The following is a 16,476-nucleotide window of genomic DNA, read 5'->3' as shown; positions in this document are numbered from 1 at the left end:
AGGCACAACCGGTACCAGCCACTGCAAAATCATACCGAAATGTAAAGACCATTGAGACTAGGAAGAGACTGCATCAACTAACGAGCAAAACATCGAGCTAACATCATAATGACAGGATCAAATTCACACATAACAATATTAACTTTAAATGTAAATGGACTAAATGGTCCAATTAAAAGACACAGACTGGCAAATTGGATAAAGACTCAAGACCCATCAGTGTGCTGTATTCAGGAAACCCATCTCACGTGCAGAGACACACATAGGCTCAAAATAAAAGGATGGAGGAAGATCTACCAAGCAAATGGAAAACAAAAAAAGGCAGGGGTTGCAATCCTAGTCTCTGATAAAACAGACTTTAAACCAACAAAGATCAAAAGAGACAAAGAAGGCCATTACATAATGGTAAAGGGATTAATTCAACAAGAAGAGCTAACTATCCTAAATATATATGCACCCAATACAGGAGCACCCAGATTCATAAAGCAAGTCCTGAGTGACCTACAAAGAGACTTAGACTCCCACACATTAATAATGGGAGACTTTAACACCCCACTGTCAACATTAGACAGATCAACGAGACAGAAAGTCAACAAGGATACCCAGGAATTGAACTCAGCTCTGCACCAAGCAGACCTAATAGACATCTACAGAACTCTCCACCCCAAATCAACAGAATATACATTTTTTTCAGCACCACACCACACCTATTCCAAAATTGACCATATCCTTGGAAGTAAAGCTCTCCTCAATAAATGTAAAAGAACAGAAATTGTAACAAACTGTCTCTCAGATCACAGTGCAATCAAGCTAGAACTCAGGATTAAGAATCTCACTCAAAACCGCTCAACTACGTGGAAACTGAACAACCTGCTCCTGAATGACTACTGGGTACATAACGAAATGAAGGCAGAAATAAAGATGTTCTTTGAAACCAACAAGAACCAAGACACAACATACCAGAATCTCTGGGATGCATTCAAAGCAGTGTGTAGAGGGAAATTTATAGCACTAAATGCCCACAAGAGAAAGCAGGAAAGATCCAAAATTGACACCCTAACATCACAATTAAAAGAACTAGAAAAGCAAGAGCAAACACATTCAAAAGCTAGCAGAAGGCAAGAAATAACTAAAATCAGAGCAGAACTGAAGGAAATAGAGACACAAAAAACCCTTCAAAAAATAAATGAATCCAGGAGCTGGTTTTTTGAAAGGATCAACAAAATTGATAGACCGCTAGCAAGATTAATAAAGAAGAAAAGAGAGAAGAATCAAATAGATGCAATAAAAAATGATAAAGGGGATATCACCACCGATCCCACAGAAATACAAACTACCATCAGAGAATATTACAAACACCTCTATGCAAATAAACTAGAAAATCTAGAAGAAATGGATAAATTCCTCAACACATACACCCTCCCAAGACTAAACCAAGAAGAAGTTCAATCTCTGAATAGACCAATAACAGGAGCTGAAATTGTGGCAATAATCAATAGCTTACCAACCAAAAAAAGTCCAGGACCAGATGGGTTCACAGCCGAATTCTACCAGAGGTACAAGGAGGAGCTGGTACCATTCCTTCTGAAACTATTCCAATCAATAGAAAAAGAGGGAATCCTCCCTAACTCATTTTATGAGGCCAGCATCATCCTGATACCAAAGCCTGGCAGAGACACAACAAAAAAAGAGAATTTTAGACCAATATCCTTGATGAACATTGATGCAAAAATCCTCAATAAAATACTGGCAAACAGAATCCAGCAGCACATCAAAAAGCTTATCCACCATGATCAAGTGGGCTTCATCCCTGGGATGCAAGGCTGGTTCAATATATGCAAATCAATAAATGTAATCCAGCATATAAACAGAACCAAAGACAAAAACCACATGATTATCTCAATAGATGCAGAAAAGGCCTTTGACAAAATTCAACAACCCTTCATGCTAAAAACTCTCAATAAATTAGGAATTGATGGGACGTATCTCAAAATAATAAGAGCTATTTATGACAAACCCACAGACAATATCATACTGAATGGGCAAAAACTGAAAGCATTCCCTTTGAAAACTGGCACAAGACAGGGATGCCCTCTCTCGCCACTTCTATTCAACAGTGTTGGAAGTTCTGGCCAGGGCAATTAGGCAGGAGAAGGAAATCAAGGGTATTCAATTAGGAAAAGAGGAAGTCAAATTGTCCCTATTTGCAGATGACATGATAGTATATCTAGAAAACCCCATTGTCTCAGCCCAAAATCTCCTTAAGCTGATAAGCAACTTCAGCAAAGTCTCAGGATACAAAATCAATGTGCAAAAATCACAAGCATTCTTATACATCAATAACAGACAAACAGAGAGCCAAATCATGAGTGAACTCCCATTCACAATTGCTTCAAAGAGAATAAAATACCTAGGAATCCAACTTACAAGGGATGTGAAAGACCTCTTCAAGGAGAACTACAAACCACTGCTCAAGGAAATAAAAGAGGATACAAACAAATGGAAGAACATTCCATGCTCATGGGTAGGAAGAATCAATATCATGAAAATGGCCATCCTTCCCAAGGTAATTTACAGATTCAATGCCATCCCCATCAAGCTACCAATGACTTTCTTCACAGAATTGGAAAAAACTACCTTAAAGTTCATATGGAACCAAAAAAGAGCCCGCATCGCCAAGTCAATCCTAAGCCAAAAGAACAAAGCTGGAGACATCACGCTACCTGACTTCAAACTATACTACAAGGCTACAGTAACCAAAACAGCATGGTACTGGTACCAAAACAGAGATATAGATCAATGGAACAGAACAGAGCCGTCAGAAATAATGCCACATATCTACAACCATCTGATCTTTGACAAACCTGAGAAAAACAAGAAATGGGGAAAGGATTCCCTATTTAATAAATGGTGCTGGGAAAACTGGCTAGCCATATGTAGAAAGCTGAAACTGGATCCCTTCCTTACACCTTATACAAAAATCAATTCAAGATGGATTAAAGACTTAAATGTTAGACCTAAAACCATAAAAACCCTAGAAGAAAACCTAGGCAATACCATTCAGGACATAGGCATGGGCAAGGACTTCATGTCTAAAACACCAAAAGCAATGGCAACAAAAGCCAAAATTGACAAATGGGATCTAATTAAACTAAAGAGCTTCTGCACAGCAAAGGAAACTACCATCAGAGTGAACAGGCAGCCTACAAAATGGGAGAAAATTTTCGCAACCTACTCATCTGACAAAGGGCTAATATCCAGAATCTACAATGAACTCCAACAAATTTACAAGAAAAAAACAAACAACCCCATCAAAAAGTGGGCGAAGGACATGAACAGACACTTCTCAAAAGAAGACATTTATGCAGCCAAAAGACACATGAAAAAATGCTCACCATCACTGGCCATCAGAGAAATGCAAATCAAAACCACAATGAGATACCATCTCACACCAGTTAGAATGGTGATCATTAAAAAGTCAGGAAACAACAGGTGCTGGAGAGGATGTGGAGAAATAGGAACACTTTTACACTGTTGGTGGGACTGTAAACTAGTTCAACCATTGTGGAAGTCAGTGTGGCGATTCCTCAGGGATCTAGAACTAGAAATTCCATTCGACCCAGCCATCCCATTACTGGGTATATACCCAAAGGACTATAAATCATGCTGCTATAAAGACACATGCACACGTATGTTTATTGCGGCATTATTCACAATAGCAAAGACTTGGAACCAACCCAAATGTCCAACAATGATAGACTGGATTAAGAAAATGTGGCACATCTACACCATGGAATACTATGCAGCCATAAGAAATGATGAGTTCATGTCCTTTGTAGGGACATGGATGAAATTGGAAATCATCATTCTCAGTAAACTATCGCAAGAACAAAAAACCAAACACCGCATATTCTCACTCATAGGTGGGAATTGAACAATGAGAACACATGGACACAGGAAGGGGAACATCACACTTCAGGGACTGTTGTGGGTTGGGGGGAGGGGGGAGGGATAACATTGGGAGATATACCTAATGCTAGATGACGAGTTGGTGGGTGCAGTGCACCAGCATGGCACATGTATACATATGTAACTTACTGCACATTGGGCACATGTACCATAAAACCTAAAGTATAATAATAATAATAATAATAATAATAATTACAATAAAAGAAAAAAAAAAAAAGAATTAAATCAATTTACACCCAAAATTATTATTGATATGTGAGGTTTCCCCTTTATCGTATTAATTATTTTCTGGTTATTTTGTGTATTCTTTGTTCCTTTCCTTTTCTCTGTTTGTTATTGTGGTTTGGTGGTTTTCTGTAGTAGTACTATTTGAGTCCTTTCTCTTCTTCATTTGTTTGCTTTACCAGTGAGTTTTATACTTTTGTGTGTTTTCATGATAGCAGATGTCGCTCACTATTTCCAAGTTTAGAATTCCCTTGAGGAATTTCTTGTAAGGCCAGTGTAGTGGTGATGAATTCTTTCAGCTTTCGCTTGTATGAGAAAGATTGTATTTCTCCTTCATTTATGAAGAATAATTTCGCCGGATATAGTATGTTTGCCCAACAGGTTTTTTTTTTTTTTCTTCTTTCAGCTCTTTGAAAATATCATCCCATTACCTCCTGGCCTGTAAGATTTCTTCTGAGAAATCCACTGTTAGTCTGATGATGATTCCTTTATAGGTAACTAGATGCTTTTCTCTTGCTGTTTATAGAAATCTTTGTGTTTACATTTAGATAGTTTAACTATAATGTGCCATGGAGAGAATACTTTTTTTGTATTGTATCCTTTTGGGGAATCTCAGCACATCCTGTAACTGAATGTCTAAATCACTCATTGGTCTTGAGAAATTTTCATCTCTTACTGCATTAAGTAAGTTTTCCAACTCTTTTTTCTTTCTTTTTGCCTTCTGGAACCCTTATAATTTGAAAATTTGGTCTCTTATGATGCCCCATATGTAATAAAGGCTTTGCTCATTCCTTTTTTAATTGTTTTTTCTTTTATTTTGTATAAAGAATTATCTTCTAGATCTGAAATTCTTTCTTCTGCTTGATCTAGTCTATTGTTGAAGATTTTGAACGTATTTTGCATTTCATTTAATAAATTCTTCAGTTCCATAATTTATGTTTGGTTATATTTTTGGTATCAATCTCCTTAGCAAATTTCTTATTCATATCATGCATTGTTTTTCTGATTTCTTTGTATTGTTTTGCAGAATTCTCATGTTTCTCACTGAGCGTCTTTAGAATCAATCATTTAACTTCTTTTTCTGAGATTTCATTAATTTCTCTTTGGGATCTGTTGTTGGAGAATTATTCCTTTGGAGGTTCTTATTTTCTGTACCATTATATTCATATCTGTACATCTACTATAACAGTCACTTCTTGCAGTTTTTTAAATTTGCTCTGGTAGGGGAGGACATTTTCTAGAAGATGCTGGAAACTATGCTGTTAGTTGGGTAGGACACTTTGGTTGTGATTTTGAGTGCAGTAGTGTAAACTCTGTATGATTCCTTCAGGTATAAATAGTACCAGTGGTATCTATAATTTCTTCAGTGGCTCAGGGTGCAATTATTAAATGAGGCTGTGGTTTTGCTGGGGACTGTAACACCAGGTAGGTCAGTCTTTGAGCCCCAGTGATGGCAGCCGTGGGATGAGTATGTGTGTCTTTGGGCCCCAGGGTGGTCTGGCCCCATTATTAGTGAGTCCAGATGGGCCAATTGTTGAGTTTCCAGACAGATTACTTGGATGCCAGCAGTGACAACCGTAGGTGGGGTGGGTGGGGATGTTCTTGAACCCCTGGGGCAGCCAGCTTGATGTGAATGATGACAATGGCAGTGGCAGAACATCCTCTTAGTCCCAAGTGGTTCACATGGTTATTGGTGTTGGTTGCATTCAGCCAAGTGGGCTGGTCTCCAGACACACAGGTGGTGCATGCAGGTGGGTGCCAGCTGTGGTAGTAGCAGTCATGTGGGTAGGCCCGACCTCAGGCACCTGGGAGGAGTGTTCAGGTGCCAACTGTGGTGGACTGGGCTAGGTGATCCTCCTGCTTCTGGTGTGCTCTCACACAGGGGTTGGGGGGTGGCAGGTCAAAGCTGAGCCAAACTTGTCCTCAAGCCCTCTGATAATGAGTACAGGCACCAGATGCAGTAGTTAGGGGTGAGGCAATCCCTAGAAAAGTGAAATGCTCTGACGGTAGGTGGCAGCAGCTGTGCTGGTTCCCTGCCATTGGGGAGGGCAGTGCCACCTTCAGTATTGGGCAACCTAGGTCAGCAGGTGGAAAACACACACACCATTTTCACCACAGCCCAAGTGGCACTCTTTCCTCAGCCCCTCTGCAGTAGCTGACACATTGCTCATGCCTCAGCCTCAATGGCAGCAGCATGCATCATGATAGCATCTCAGCCCGTGGTGTGGGTGGCCCCTGGTCACTGGCACCTAAGCTGGGAGGCAGCAAGCGTGCTTCTCCTGCACCTCAGCCCCAGTACCAGTGGTCTCCAGGATAATGCACTATCTGTTGGAGGCAGGGCTCTAAGATGGCTGCTTGCTATAGCTGCTTAGGTCTCATGGAATGTGTGTGACTTGGTGTGAGCTCCTTCCCTGGACCAGTGCCATCACACAGTCTCTCAGCATCTTCCTATGTTAGTTTCAGGGCAAGTGAGAGTCAAGAGACTCTCCTATGGCCAGGATTTCAGGAGTCCATGGTAGAAACAGAAACCACTGAAAGTTTCTACTAACCCTTTCCTCATATTAAGGAGTCTCCCTCAGCTCCCAGATGATCCTACTGAGTAGACTGCCTCATTTCCTTACCCTTCCTTGGTTTAGGCATTTACTGTCACTTTTCTATTGAATTACAGTGTTCTCTCTTGGATGATCTATTTGAAATGTGATCATCTACTCATTATGTTGGTTCTTCTTAGTGGAGGAGGTGAGTACGAAATACCTCTAGTCAGTCATCTTGAAGCTTTCCTCTTTCATATCTTTTCCATATCATATATTTGAGGACCTATATTTCCCTATAGGTCCTCAAATTTATTAGCACAGAGTTACAGTCTTTTAGGAAGTCAATTCCTCTCATTCTGAACTGTGAGTAATTGTGATTGATGTTATTTTTTCCTTCTTTCCTCTCTTTCCTTCCTTACTTTCATCTTTTCTTTTCGTTCTTTTTTTAGTTCTTCCCTTCCTTTCAATGAAGCACAGTAGAATGTTTATTTTTTTAAATGCAACATCCCTCACTTGAAGTCTTTCAAAGACTTTAGAATAAAGTCCAAATTATCTACTAATATAAAACAAAGTGCTTCGCAGGTTGGTATTTATCTACTTCGGTATCTCACTGCCATCCTAATTCTATGCTGAATACTGGCTTTATTTTATCATTTAATCTTTGCACATGAAGTTAAAATATCCTTCACTCCCTCTATATCCATTCTCTGCCTATAAATATCCTGCTGGTTCCAAGATCCATTCCAACTTGTACTTGTCTGGGAAGTCTTCTTTGGAGGCCCTAAAGGTGGAACCTCATCCTCTTTGGAATTCTCCTCTGTTGAGCCTGTCAATGTTGAAGTCCCCTGGCGCTCAATCCTCACATCTTTCCTCTATGTATACTCAAATCCCAGAAGAAAGTCCATCCTGTGCCATGAAATATCATCTTTACACTGGTGAACTCTAAATTTTTATCTCTAGCTATGATTTTGTCCTGCCAATTTAATACCTCTATATAGCTATCAATTAAATATATCCAGCTTAATGTATCAAAAATGGAAGTCTTGATCGTATTTCTGCTTTCCAAATGTATTTTTCTCTAAGTGTTCCCCATCTCAGTAAACAGTATTTATTCAGTGTTCTGTTCAAAAGTTTTGGAACTACCTTTGACTCCTGTCTTTGTCTTAATACACACACCCAATCTAGTACTAAGACCTGCTATCTATACCTTCAAAAATATTTCTTACCACTTCTACCTCTACCACTCTAGTCCAAGTGACCACTATCTCTTGCCTGGAGTATTGCAACTACCTCCCAATTAGACTTTCTTCTCCCCCTTTTATTAAATTACAATACATTTATTTCCACATAAAAACCAGTATCACATTAAATGATAACTCAGATCATTACCCCCCACAACTCGATCTTCTAATGACATCACATCTCATTTCAGAATACAATGTACAGTATTTATGATGGCCTACAAGGCCAGAAATAATTTAACTCCTGAATACTTCATCTCTTATCATCCATACCATTAATGATAGATACATCATTGCCAGACTGACCCCCTTACTATTTCTTGAACACATCCATACCTACCACTGTGCTATCCTCTTTGACAGGAATGCATATCCATCAGAAATCCAAATGATTTAATTTCTCACTTCTTTTTGGTCATTTTTTTTTTCCTAGTTCTTATCACTACTTACAATTACATTAGATTTTTTTGTTTGTTTATCATCCACTAATTCATTAAAATATAAGCTCTGTAAAGTGAGGAGACTCACTTTTTTGTTCATGCCTGAAACTTTTCCTAATTTGTAGTAGACACTGTATTAAAACTTGTTAAATAAATGAGAGATTGAACACATCTAATGTATTATTCCAGTACAGTGGCTGTCTTCTCTGTAAATCATAAACTTTAAGTCCAGGGACAAAGTACTTTTTCTGTCTCTCCCCAAGAATCTACCAGATGATTACACAGTAGATACACAAGCAATATTTATTATGGAGTAAATTAATAAACACTTTCATTCTCTTTTGTAAGAGAGTGAGGAAAATCTTATGAATCAGGAAAGCTAAGGACGCCAGCTTGATTATGTCACACATGGCAGAAATAAGAGGGAACTCTGCAAGAAAATACCTTGAAGACCTTCAGACTCTTTCTACCCCTTTTCCAGCATAAAGGTTTCCATCTGCAAGGGAAAGTTTTCTGGAAACAGTAGCTTAGGAAAATACACAACATGTAGCTGTTATAATTGCCATGTTTATATTAAGTTCTGGGTTAGCTAGTCTGAAACAGCCCTGGTAAAAATAAATTTTCAGTGTGTTTTAAGCAATCAGTGTTTCCAATAAGCACTGTCAACATGACCTTTAGTGGTCTCCAGAACTTCTCCTTCACTAAGTATTTAACTGGCTGTTCAGCCCCTATGGCTTCCTGTCTGCCTTTAATTTTCCCTCAGCATTTTTTCATGCTAGAGCAACAACAAAATACACAAGCCATCCTTTGAGAGAATTTCTGAACATAATTTGAAAAGCTATTGACATAAAAAATTGAGACTGGTTGAGAGAAAGAGTATCAGTGGATACCACATATTCTCCATTTGATAGACAAATGAACCTCACGTTCTAATTCCCTAACTCCCTATTATCTACTTAACACTGAACTATTTCTTTTACATTTTCTTTCCTAGAGAAATTCTGGCTTTCACAGAAGAGCAAATATGGAATTTTTTTTGATAAATCTAATGCCCAAGCTCCATAATAATGCTAGTATTTGAGAGTAATTATAATTCCTATAAAACTGCCTGAGGTCATTCTGAAGCTCTGAAAGCTTTTGTCATATTTTCATACTCATTCTCAGGGCCTTTTTATTAAATCATTCTTTTCCTCACTAAAAGAACATCTAAATTAGTATCATTAGACATTGTGAAAAATTAGTAAGTCATGATATGAACATAACATTATGTGTAATGAATTTTAAGTAATTTTATTATCATTTTGAAACAAATAATTTATAGTAGTTAATGAATGTGTAACTTAACCTAGCAGCTGACCTAATCACATAGATACATAAAGAATACTTTCTGATTCAACATTGTGTTTTTTTCAAACAATAGAAAAATAGTAAGTCATACCAAAAATTTTTATCTGTCATAAAGTATAATAGCAGTATGAATCAAATTTGATTTCTTCTCTTGCGCCTACTGTCAAAAGAATGTACCAAAAATAGAGAAAGAGGTTAAGATGATGGGAAAAAGCAGACAACAGGGGACATAAATCATGGTTCCACCTCTACAACTGTACATTTAATTAATATCAATTTCTGGATTTCAAAAGGGTGACATGGAATATGTTTCAAAACTAAAACAATCAAATAATAATATAAACAAGAAATCAAATCATATAAGTAGCCTATATGTTAGATCCACATTTTTAATGTTTGAGATGTTGTCCTATTACTTTTACTGCTTAATACCTATTTAAAGCTCACATAAATATGAAGGAGTTTATTAAAGCTGCTCTGAGCAATAGCATTTACCCTCCAGAAACTCATCTACCATCAATCCTTCTTTTGTTCTACATGACTGTCATTTCTTCCCATTTGATCCAGCTCTGGATCAAAACTAGTGCTGTGGACATATGAAATTATAAAATTGCTAACTAGAAAAGCAGGGACAGAAATTCCTCACTAAAAAGTAAGATTAAAAAATTGATCACAGGGCCGGGTGTGGTGGTTCATGCTTGCAATCCCAGCATTTTGCAAAGCCAAGGTGGGTGGATCGCTTGAGCCCAGGAATTCGAGACCAGCCTGGGCAACATGGCGAAACCCCATCTCTATTAAAAATACTAAAAATTAGCCAGGCATGGTGGCACACGCCTATAATCCCAATTACTTGGGAGGATGACGCATGAGAACTGCTTGAACCCAGGAGGCAGGGGTTACGGTGAGCCAAGATTGCACCACTGCACTCCAGCCTGGGCAACAGAGCAAGATTTGGTTAAAAAAAAAACAAAAAACAAAAAACTGGTCACAGGATACAGAGAGCAGGCGACAGCTTAGTAGAAAATTTTAATTAATGTTAATGTCAGTCTTAACTATGATTATCTAGATCATACTTAAGAACTGTTGACTGTGATGGGGGCTCAACTTAGGAAATAGTGATTTACATGTACAAAACATAAGGAAGGGTTTAGAGACACAGTTGTAGTTGTTTTGTTTTGTTTTGTTTAAACACCCAAAAACTAGCACTGGTATTTATTTTTTCAAAGAAAATAGAGAAGGGAAACCAAACATATCATAAACACTTATTCTCAAGAGGATGTTATAAACCATCTTGCAGAAACAAGGTCATGTTAGGGAGAATGTCCCAGACTGTGTACAACAGAAGCATTTCCACAGTACTATAGGGCCCTCTCACCTTAAAAGTTGTGGTGCCATAGAGCTTGGTAGTGTGAACTGTCTCTGGAAGCACATTGGTGATGTTGGTGATAAATTCTTCCAAGTACTTACAGGATTTCTCCAAATGTGTTGTATTGATAATAATCTGGACAAGCTAGAAAACAACAAACACATGTAAAAGTCATTTAACTACTCACCCCAGGATGAACGGCTCAATATGAATCTGCCAGTACAAAACAAATGTAAGGCATGATGGAAAAGGCCATCCACATTCAGGCAAGGGGTATGTTAAAGCATGGGCTTTCATGTTACCTCTTCTAGGAAGTTTTTGATATGGTCAGGCTTTGTGTCCCCACCCAAATCTCATCTTGAATTGTAATCCCCATAATCCCATGTATCAAGGGAGAGACCACGTGGAGGTAACTGAATCATGGGGGCAGTTTCCCCCATGCTATTCTCATGATAGTGAGTGAGTTCTCACAGATCTGATGGTTTTATAAGGGGCTCTTCCCCCTTCACTCACACTTCTCCTTCTTGCCACCCTGTGAAGAAGTTCTTTGCTTCCCCTTTGCCTTCCACCATGATTATAAGTTTCCTGAGGCCTCCCAAGCCATGCTGAACTGTGAGTAAATTAAACCTCTTTCCTTTATAAATTACCCAGCCTCAGGCAGTTCTTTATAGCAGTATAAAAATGGACTAATACGTCCTAGCATTCCAAAACATTTTGTATTCCCCCATATTATGGGAACACTTATCACTGTATTCTAAAGGTATGTTTTCTTCTGTTTAAAAAAGATTAGACTAAGAACAGAAATTGCTACAGTTTAGCATGATGCCTTCCAACTAAAACACCGCCAAATGAACTAAACAAATAAATGATCACCAAAAGAACAGGAATCATTAAAATGGCAACAAGACGTTTCAAAATCAGGCATGATGAACAGAGATGTTAGGAGAGATTACAATATGTTAATAAACTACATCAGTTTGTGGAAGAAAGAACATGGGCATCAAAGTGAAAGTAACCAGGGAATTAATGACTTACTTTATTATTATTACTTACTGATCTTGGGAAATTTTCTTATCTTTTATAACCCTATTTCCTTATCTGTAAAATGTCAATAATAATGTCTACTTCACAGAGTTATTGTGAGGATTAAATATTCTGTTGTCAACACTATTTCCCTTTTCTTACATAGAACAGATCATTAAAAAGACAGTACTGGTAAAAAAAAAAAAAAAAAAAAGTTGTCTTCTATAAATTACTAGAAGAGGAAGATAAAGAAGAATAACCATTATTGTCTGTATAGAATTAAGGATTCTAAAGAACTTCATGATTCATTTTCCTACACTGTTTTCCCAAAAACTTGGAAAAGTAGTTAAAGGGACATAATTATAACTTCCATTTTATTATAACAGAAATGAAAATGAAGTGATTTTCTTTAGATCACACAGCCTAAATGAAACTAATACTATGTCCTGTACCTTCCAATTATGGACTTATCTAAATAACTCTGCCAGTGCCTTTTAGCATAAGCATAATATGGCAGCTCTGAAGTGCTGCATGATTGTGTACATTAGACTAAAATATAATATTCTGGGCCTGCAATCAACTGGACCCCAATATGCTCTGATTCTACTGTCTGTAAAAAGAAGAGGAAAAAAAGTGGTATCCATTACTTATTTCTTAACTATTAAACCATAAAACTGTTCATATTCCTTAGAGTCTAAAAGAAATACAAACAGGAAATAGAATGGACCTCTTTTTTTGTCTCTCTTTTCTACATCTTTACTCTGCATTTTCACAAAAATATGTCTGATGGTGAGGTTGCGGCAGGTAGGGGGGAGTTTTGGTGTGTAAGGCAATGAATTAATCTGGGTCTTTTGGTCTAGTGAGACAGTGAGCCAAGAGGGTGGGGGGTGGGGGTGGCATATGACACAAAGCAGAAACTGGAACTAAAGATGAGGGTGGTACTACACATGTTTACAATCCATGATATTTCAAAACAATGTTAAAAAGTTGGAATTTAAATTCAGTAAGAATCATATCATGCCGTAGAATATTAAACAAAAATACAAATAGGACTATAATCAGAAAATACATTCTCACTTCTACATCATCCAGCACAGGATGAAAGCACACACTTCATTCTCAAAAAATACATGCCAACTCATAAAGACAATGTTTTAGTACTGGTTTCAACTAAGAAAAAGAGTATCTTCTACTCCACTAAGGATCATCCTGACCATCTTAGGAAAATAACTACTTTGAAACACAATAACAAAGGGCAAAAACACAGAGATACAATTCCAATAAATTCTCTTAGATGAAAAGTTAGGGCAACACTGGGACTAGATCTCTGTATTTTCCCCCGTAACTCATCAGACAAGTTCATATACATCAGCTCTCCTTTCCATTCATTCCACAGTTTTAATTCAGAAATTTTGAGTTTTGAACACAAGACTACTATGTCCTATAAAATTACCAAAAAAAAAAAACAACCTTTTAACTTTGGAGTGCTCTAGGAAAAAATATCCACCAAAATAAGCAATTCATCACCCTCTTGCTTTCATCATTTTCTCCTTCAGAGGAGGACTAAAATCATCTAAAAATATTAAGTTGTGTGAATTAAATCATTCGTCTTCCTAAGTGGGAACGTGGCTACTGGCAAGGTTGTCTTGATGTGGAAGTCAGAAAATTAAGAGAGTTAATCTGAGAACCGAAAATTTTCTATTTTAAAATCAGTATTACCTATGGAAACACATTCTGCCAATCAAAAGAAATCCTAATAATAAGGAGGAATCATGTCATGTTATCGAAATAAAAAACAGTGGCAGTCAAAGAGAAAATTATCCTGTTTTACAGGATACTGGCAGTTAAAGAAAAAAAAGGGAGGTGGCTTCACTGGGTACAGTAGTAATTTCCCATGACTTTTTAAAGATCTGTCAACACAAAAGATCACTGTGAATTACATCAATTGGCTGTCAGTCACTTTTTGAAATGTTTCATTGCTGAGCATAGAATAGACTATTAAGACACTCTAGGATTACAGTAGATACCATGTCATTTTCAGAGAGAATATTGTCTGTTAACGAGGTCTAAGTGATAACTACTCCTGAATGACAGCTACCAAAATCCTTACAAGGGCATTTACTAATGTAAAACCAGATGCTTTGGGCATAATTTCAAATTGAAAGATAAAATGAAGCAATTTCAGATAACTTCCATCAGAGTATTGAGCTCCCTTGATGATGTTTTTAACGACTACTTCCCAGTCTCTTACAATATATAACACTGCAGTAATACAAACTGTCCTAAACACTATTTCAAGGACATAAAACTAATAATAGATCAAATATTGATTATCTCTTACATGAAGTTCTATGAGAATTGTCAAAAAAGAACATTATAAATCAAACGACTATCTCTCACAAGTAAATGACACAAGTCACTTAAGTGAAAAACCATTAACAATTAGAAAATTTTTCTGTCTCTCCTTCCTTGTATCAGAGAAAATCTAACGAGAAAGGTACATAGCACACCTTGGAAGTAATTTCTTTTTTTTTTTTTTTCAATTTTACATTAAGTTCCGGTATACATGTGCAGAATGTGCAGGTTTGTTACATAGGTGTATGTATGCCATGGTGGTTTGCTGCACCTATTGACCCGTCCTCTTAAAGATCCCTCCCCTCAGCTGGGCGCGGTGGCTCACGCCTGTAATCCCAGCACTTTGGGAGGCCGAGACAGGCAGATCACGAGGTCAGGAGATCGAGACCATCCTGGCTAACACGGTGAAACCCCGTCTCTACTAAAAATACAAAAAATAAAAATAAAAAATCAGCCAGACATGGTGGCGGGCGCCTGTAGTCCCAGCTACTCGGGAGGCTGAGGCAGGAGAATGTCCAGAACCCAGGAGGCGGAGCTTGCAGTGAGCCGAGATCAAGCCACTGCACTCCAGCCTGGGCAACAGAGCGAGACTCCGTCTCAAAAAAAAAAAATTCCCTCCCCTCACCCCCCCACCCCACAACAGGCCCTGGTATGTATTGTTCCCTTCCCTGTGTCCATGTGTTCTCATTGTTCAATTCCCACTTATGAGTGAGAATATGCAGTGCTTGGTTTTCTGTTGGTGTGTTAGTTTGCTGAGGATGATGGCTTCCAGTTTCATCCATGTCCCTGCAAAAGACATGATCTCATTCCTTTTTATGGCTGCATAGCATTCCATGATGTATATGTACCACATTCTCTTTATCTAGTCTATCATTGATGGGCATTTGGGTTGGTGACTTTGCTGTTGTAAATAGTGCTGCAATAAACATATGTGTGTATGTGTTTTTATAGTAGAATGCATGTGTCTTTATAGTAGAATGATTTATATTCCTTTGGGTATATACCCAGTAATGGGACTGCTGGGTCAAATGTTATTTCTTGGTTCTAGATCCTTCAGGAATTGCCATACTGTCTTCCACAATGGGTGAACTAATTTACATTCCCAGCAACGGTGTAAAAGCGTTCCTCTTTCTTGTGGAGGTCATTTCTCCTCCAAGCCTGCTCAAAACACCCCAGTGGAACCTGAACCATGATGACATTCTATTCTTGACAAACCCCAGAAAATATCTTCATCATCTTCCATAGTTCAAAACTAAGCCCTAAATTCCAAGAAGAGGTTTCCATTCCCAACTATAAATTATTTCTGGAGTATACACATCTGCACCTATTAAAACTGCTTTTAGCATGTTTCCCAAAACAGACAATTCAGTACAATAAACCTTCAACAGGACTAATCCAAAGGAAGAAAATGAGAAGTCACACTCTTCTTCATTCCACCAATGCCTCTCAACTGTTAAATTTGCAAAACAAAAAACTAAATAGTAGCATTGGTTCTCATTCACAAAAATGAGCTATCACATAGACTTCAAGGGATTTGATCTCCATTTCACCCCAGTCAGGGTACAAAAAACTGTGTCAACCACTCATTTTATACCATCTCCATGATTAAAATACCTAAAATACTAAATACATGAAACTCCTGGTTACAAATTCCAAAATAAAGTACAAAGTTTATATTTGACTAGACTTAAGTATAAAACATTTTAACAATGTGAGCAATATCACTTCTGTTAACAAGAGAGAGGGGAGATAAATGGAATGTGGAAAATGAGAGGATAGAATCATATGGTCATCAATCTAAATTATACTAAAAGCAAAGAATAAATGCAAAGCACTAGTCATTTCTTCAGGTCTCTACTACCATATTAGGTATGTGTAGTGCACTACATCACAGTAGTGCCCTGTGATCATAAAAATACAATACCCAATATAGTTTCACCAGAAAGAACTCTGAACTTCTTTCTACATATTATAAA

General features: G+C 37.6%; 1 protein-coding gene across 4 annotated transcripts in view; it reads right to left on the bottom strand.

The window, feature by feature from the left end:
- EXOC6B (exocyst complex component 6B) overlaps nt 1-16,476 on the bottom strand; it is a 661,647-nt gene that overhangs the window by 302,741 nt on the left and 342,430 nt on the right. For all 4 annotated transcript variants that reach the window (XM_054473677.2, XM_054473671.2, XM_063649356.1 and 1 more), the window contains exon 17: nt 11,132-11,266. In XM_054473677.2, coding sequence (XP_054329652.1) covers nt 11,132-11,266 — 135 coding nt within the window. The remainder of the gene's footprint in view (nt 1-11,131; nt 11,267-16,476) is intronic.

This window comes from Pongo pygmaeus, chromosome 12, assembly GCF_028885625.2.
Source record: "Pongo pygmaeus isolate AG05252 chromosome 12, NHGRI_mPonPyg2-v2.0_pri, whole genome shotgun sequence".
Taxonomy (NCBI): domain Eukaryota; kingdom Metazoa; phylum Chordata; class Mammalia; order Primates; family Hominidae; genus Pongo; species Pongo pygmaeus.
Note: the sequence above shows the minus strand (reverse complement) of the source record. Positions and strands in the feature narration are given on the sequence as shown.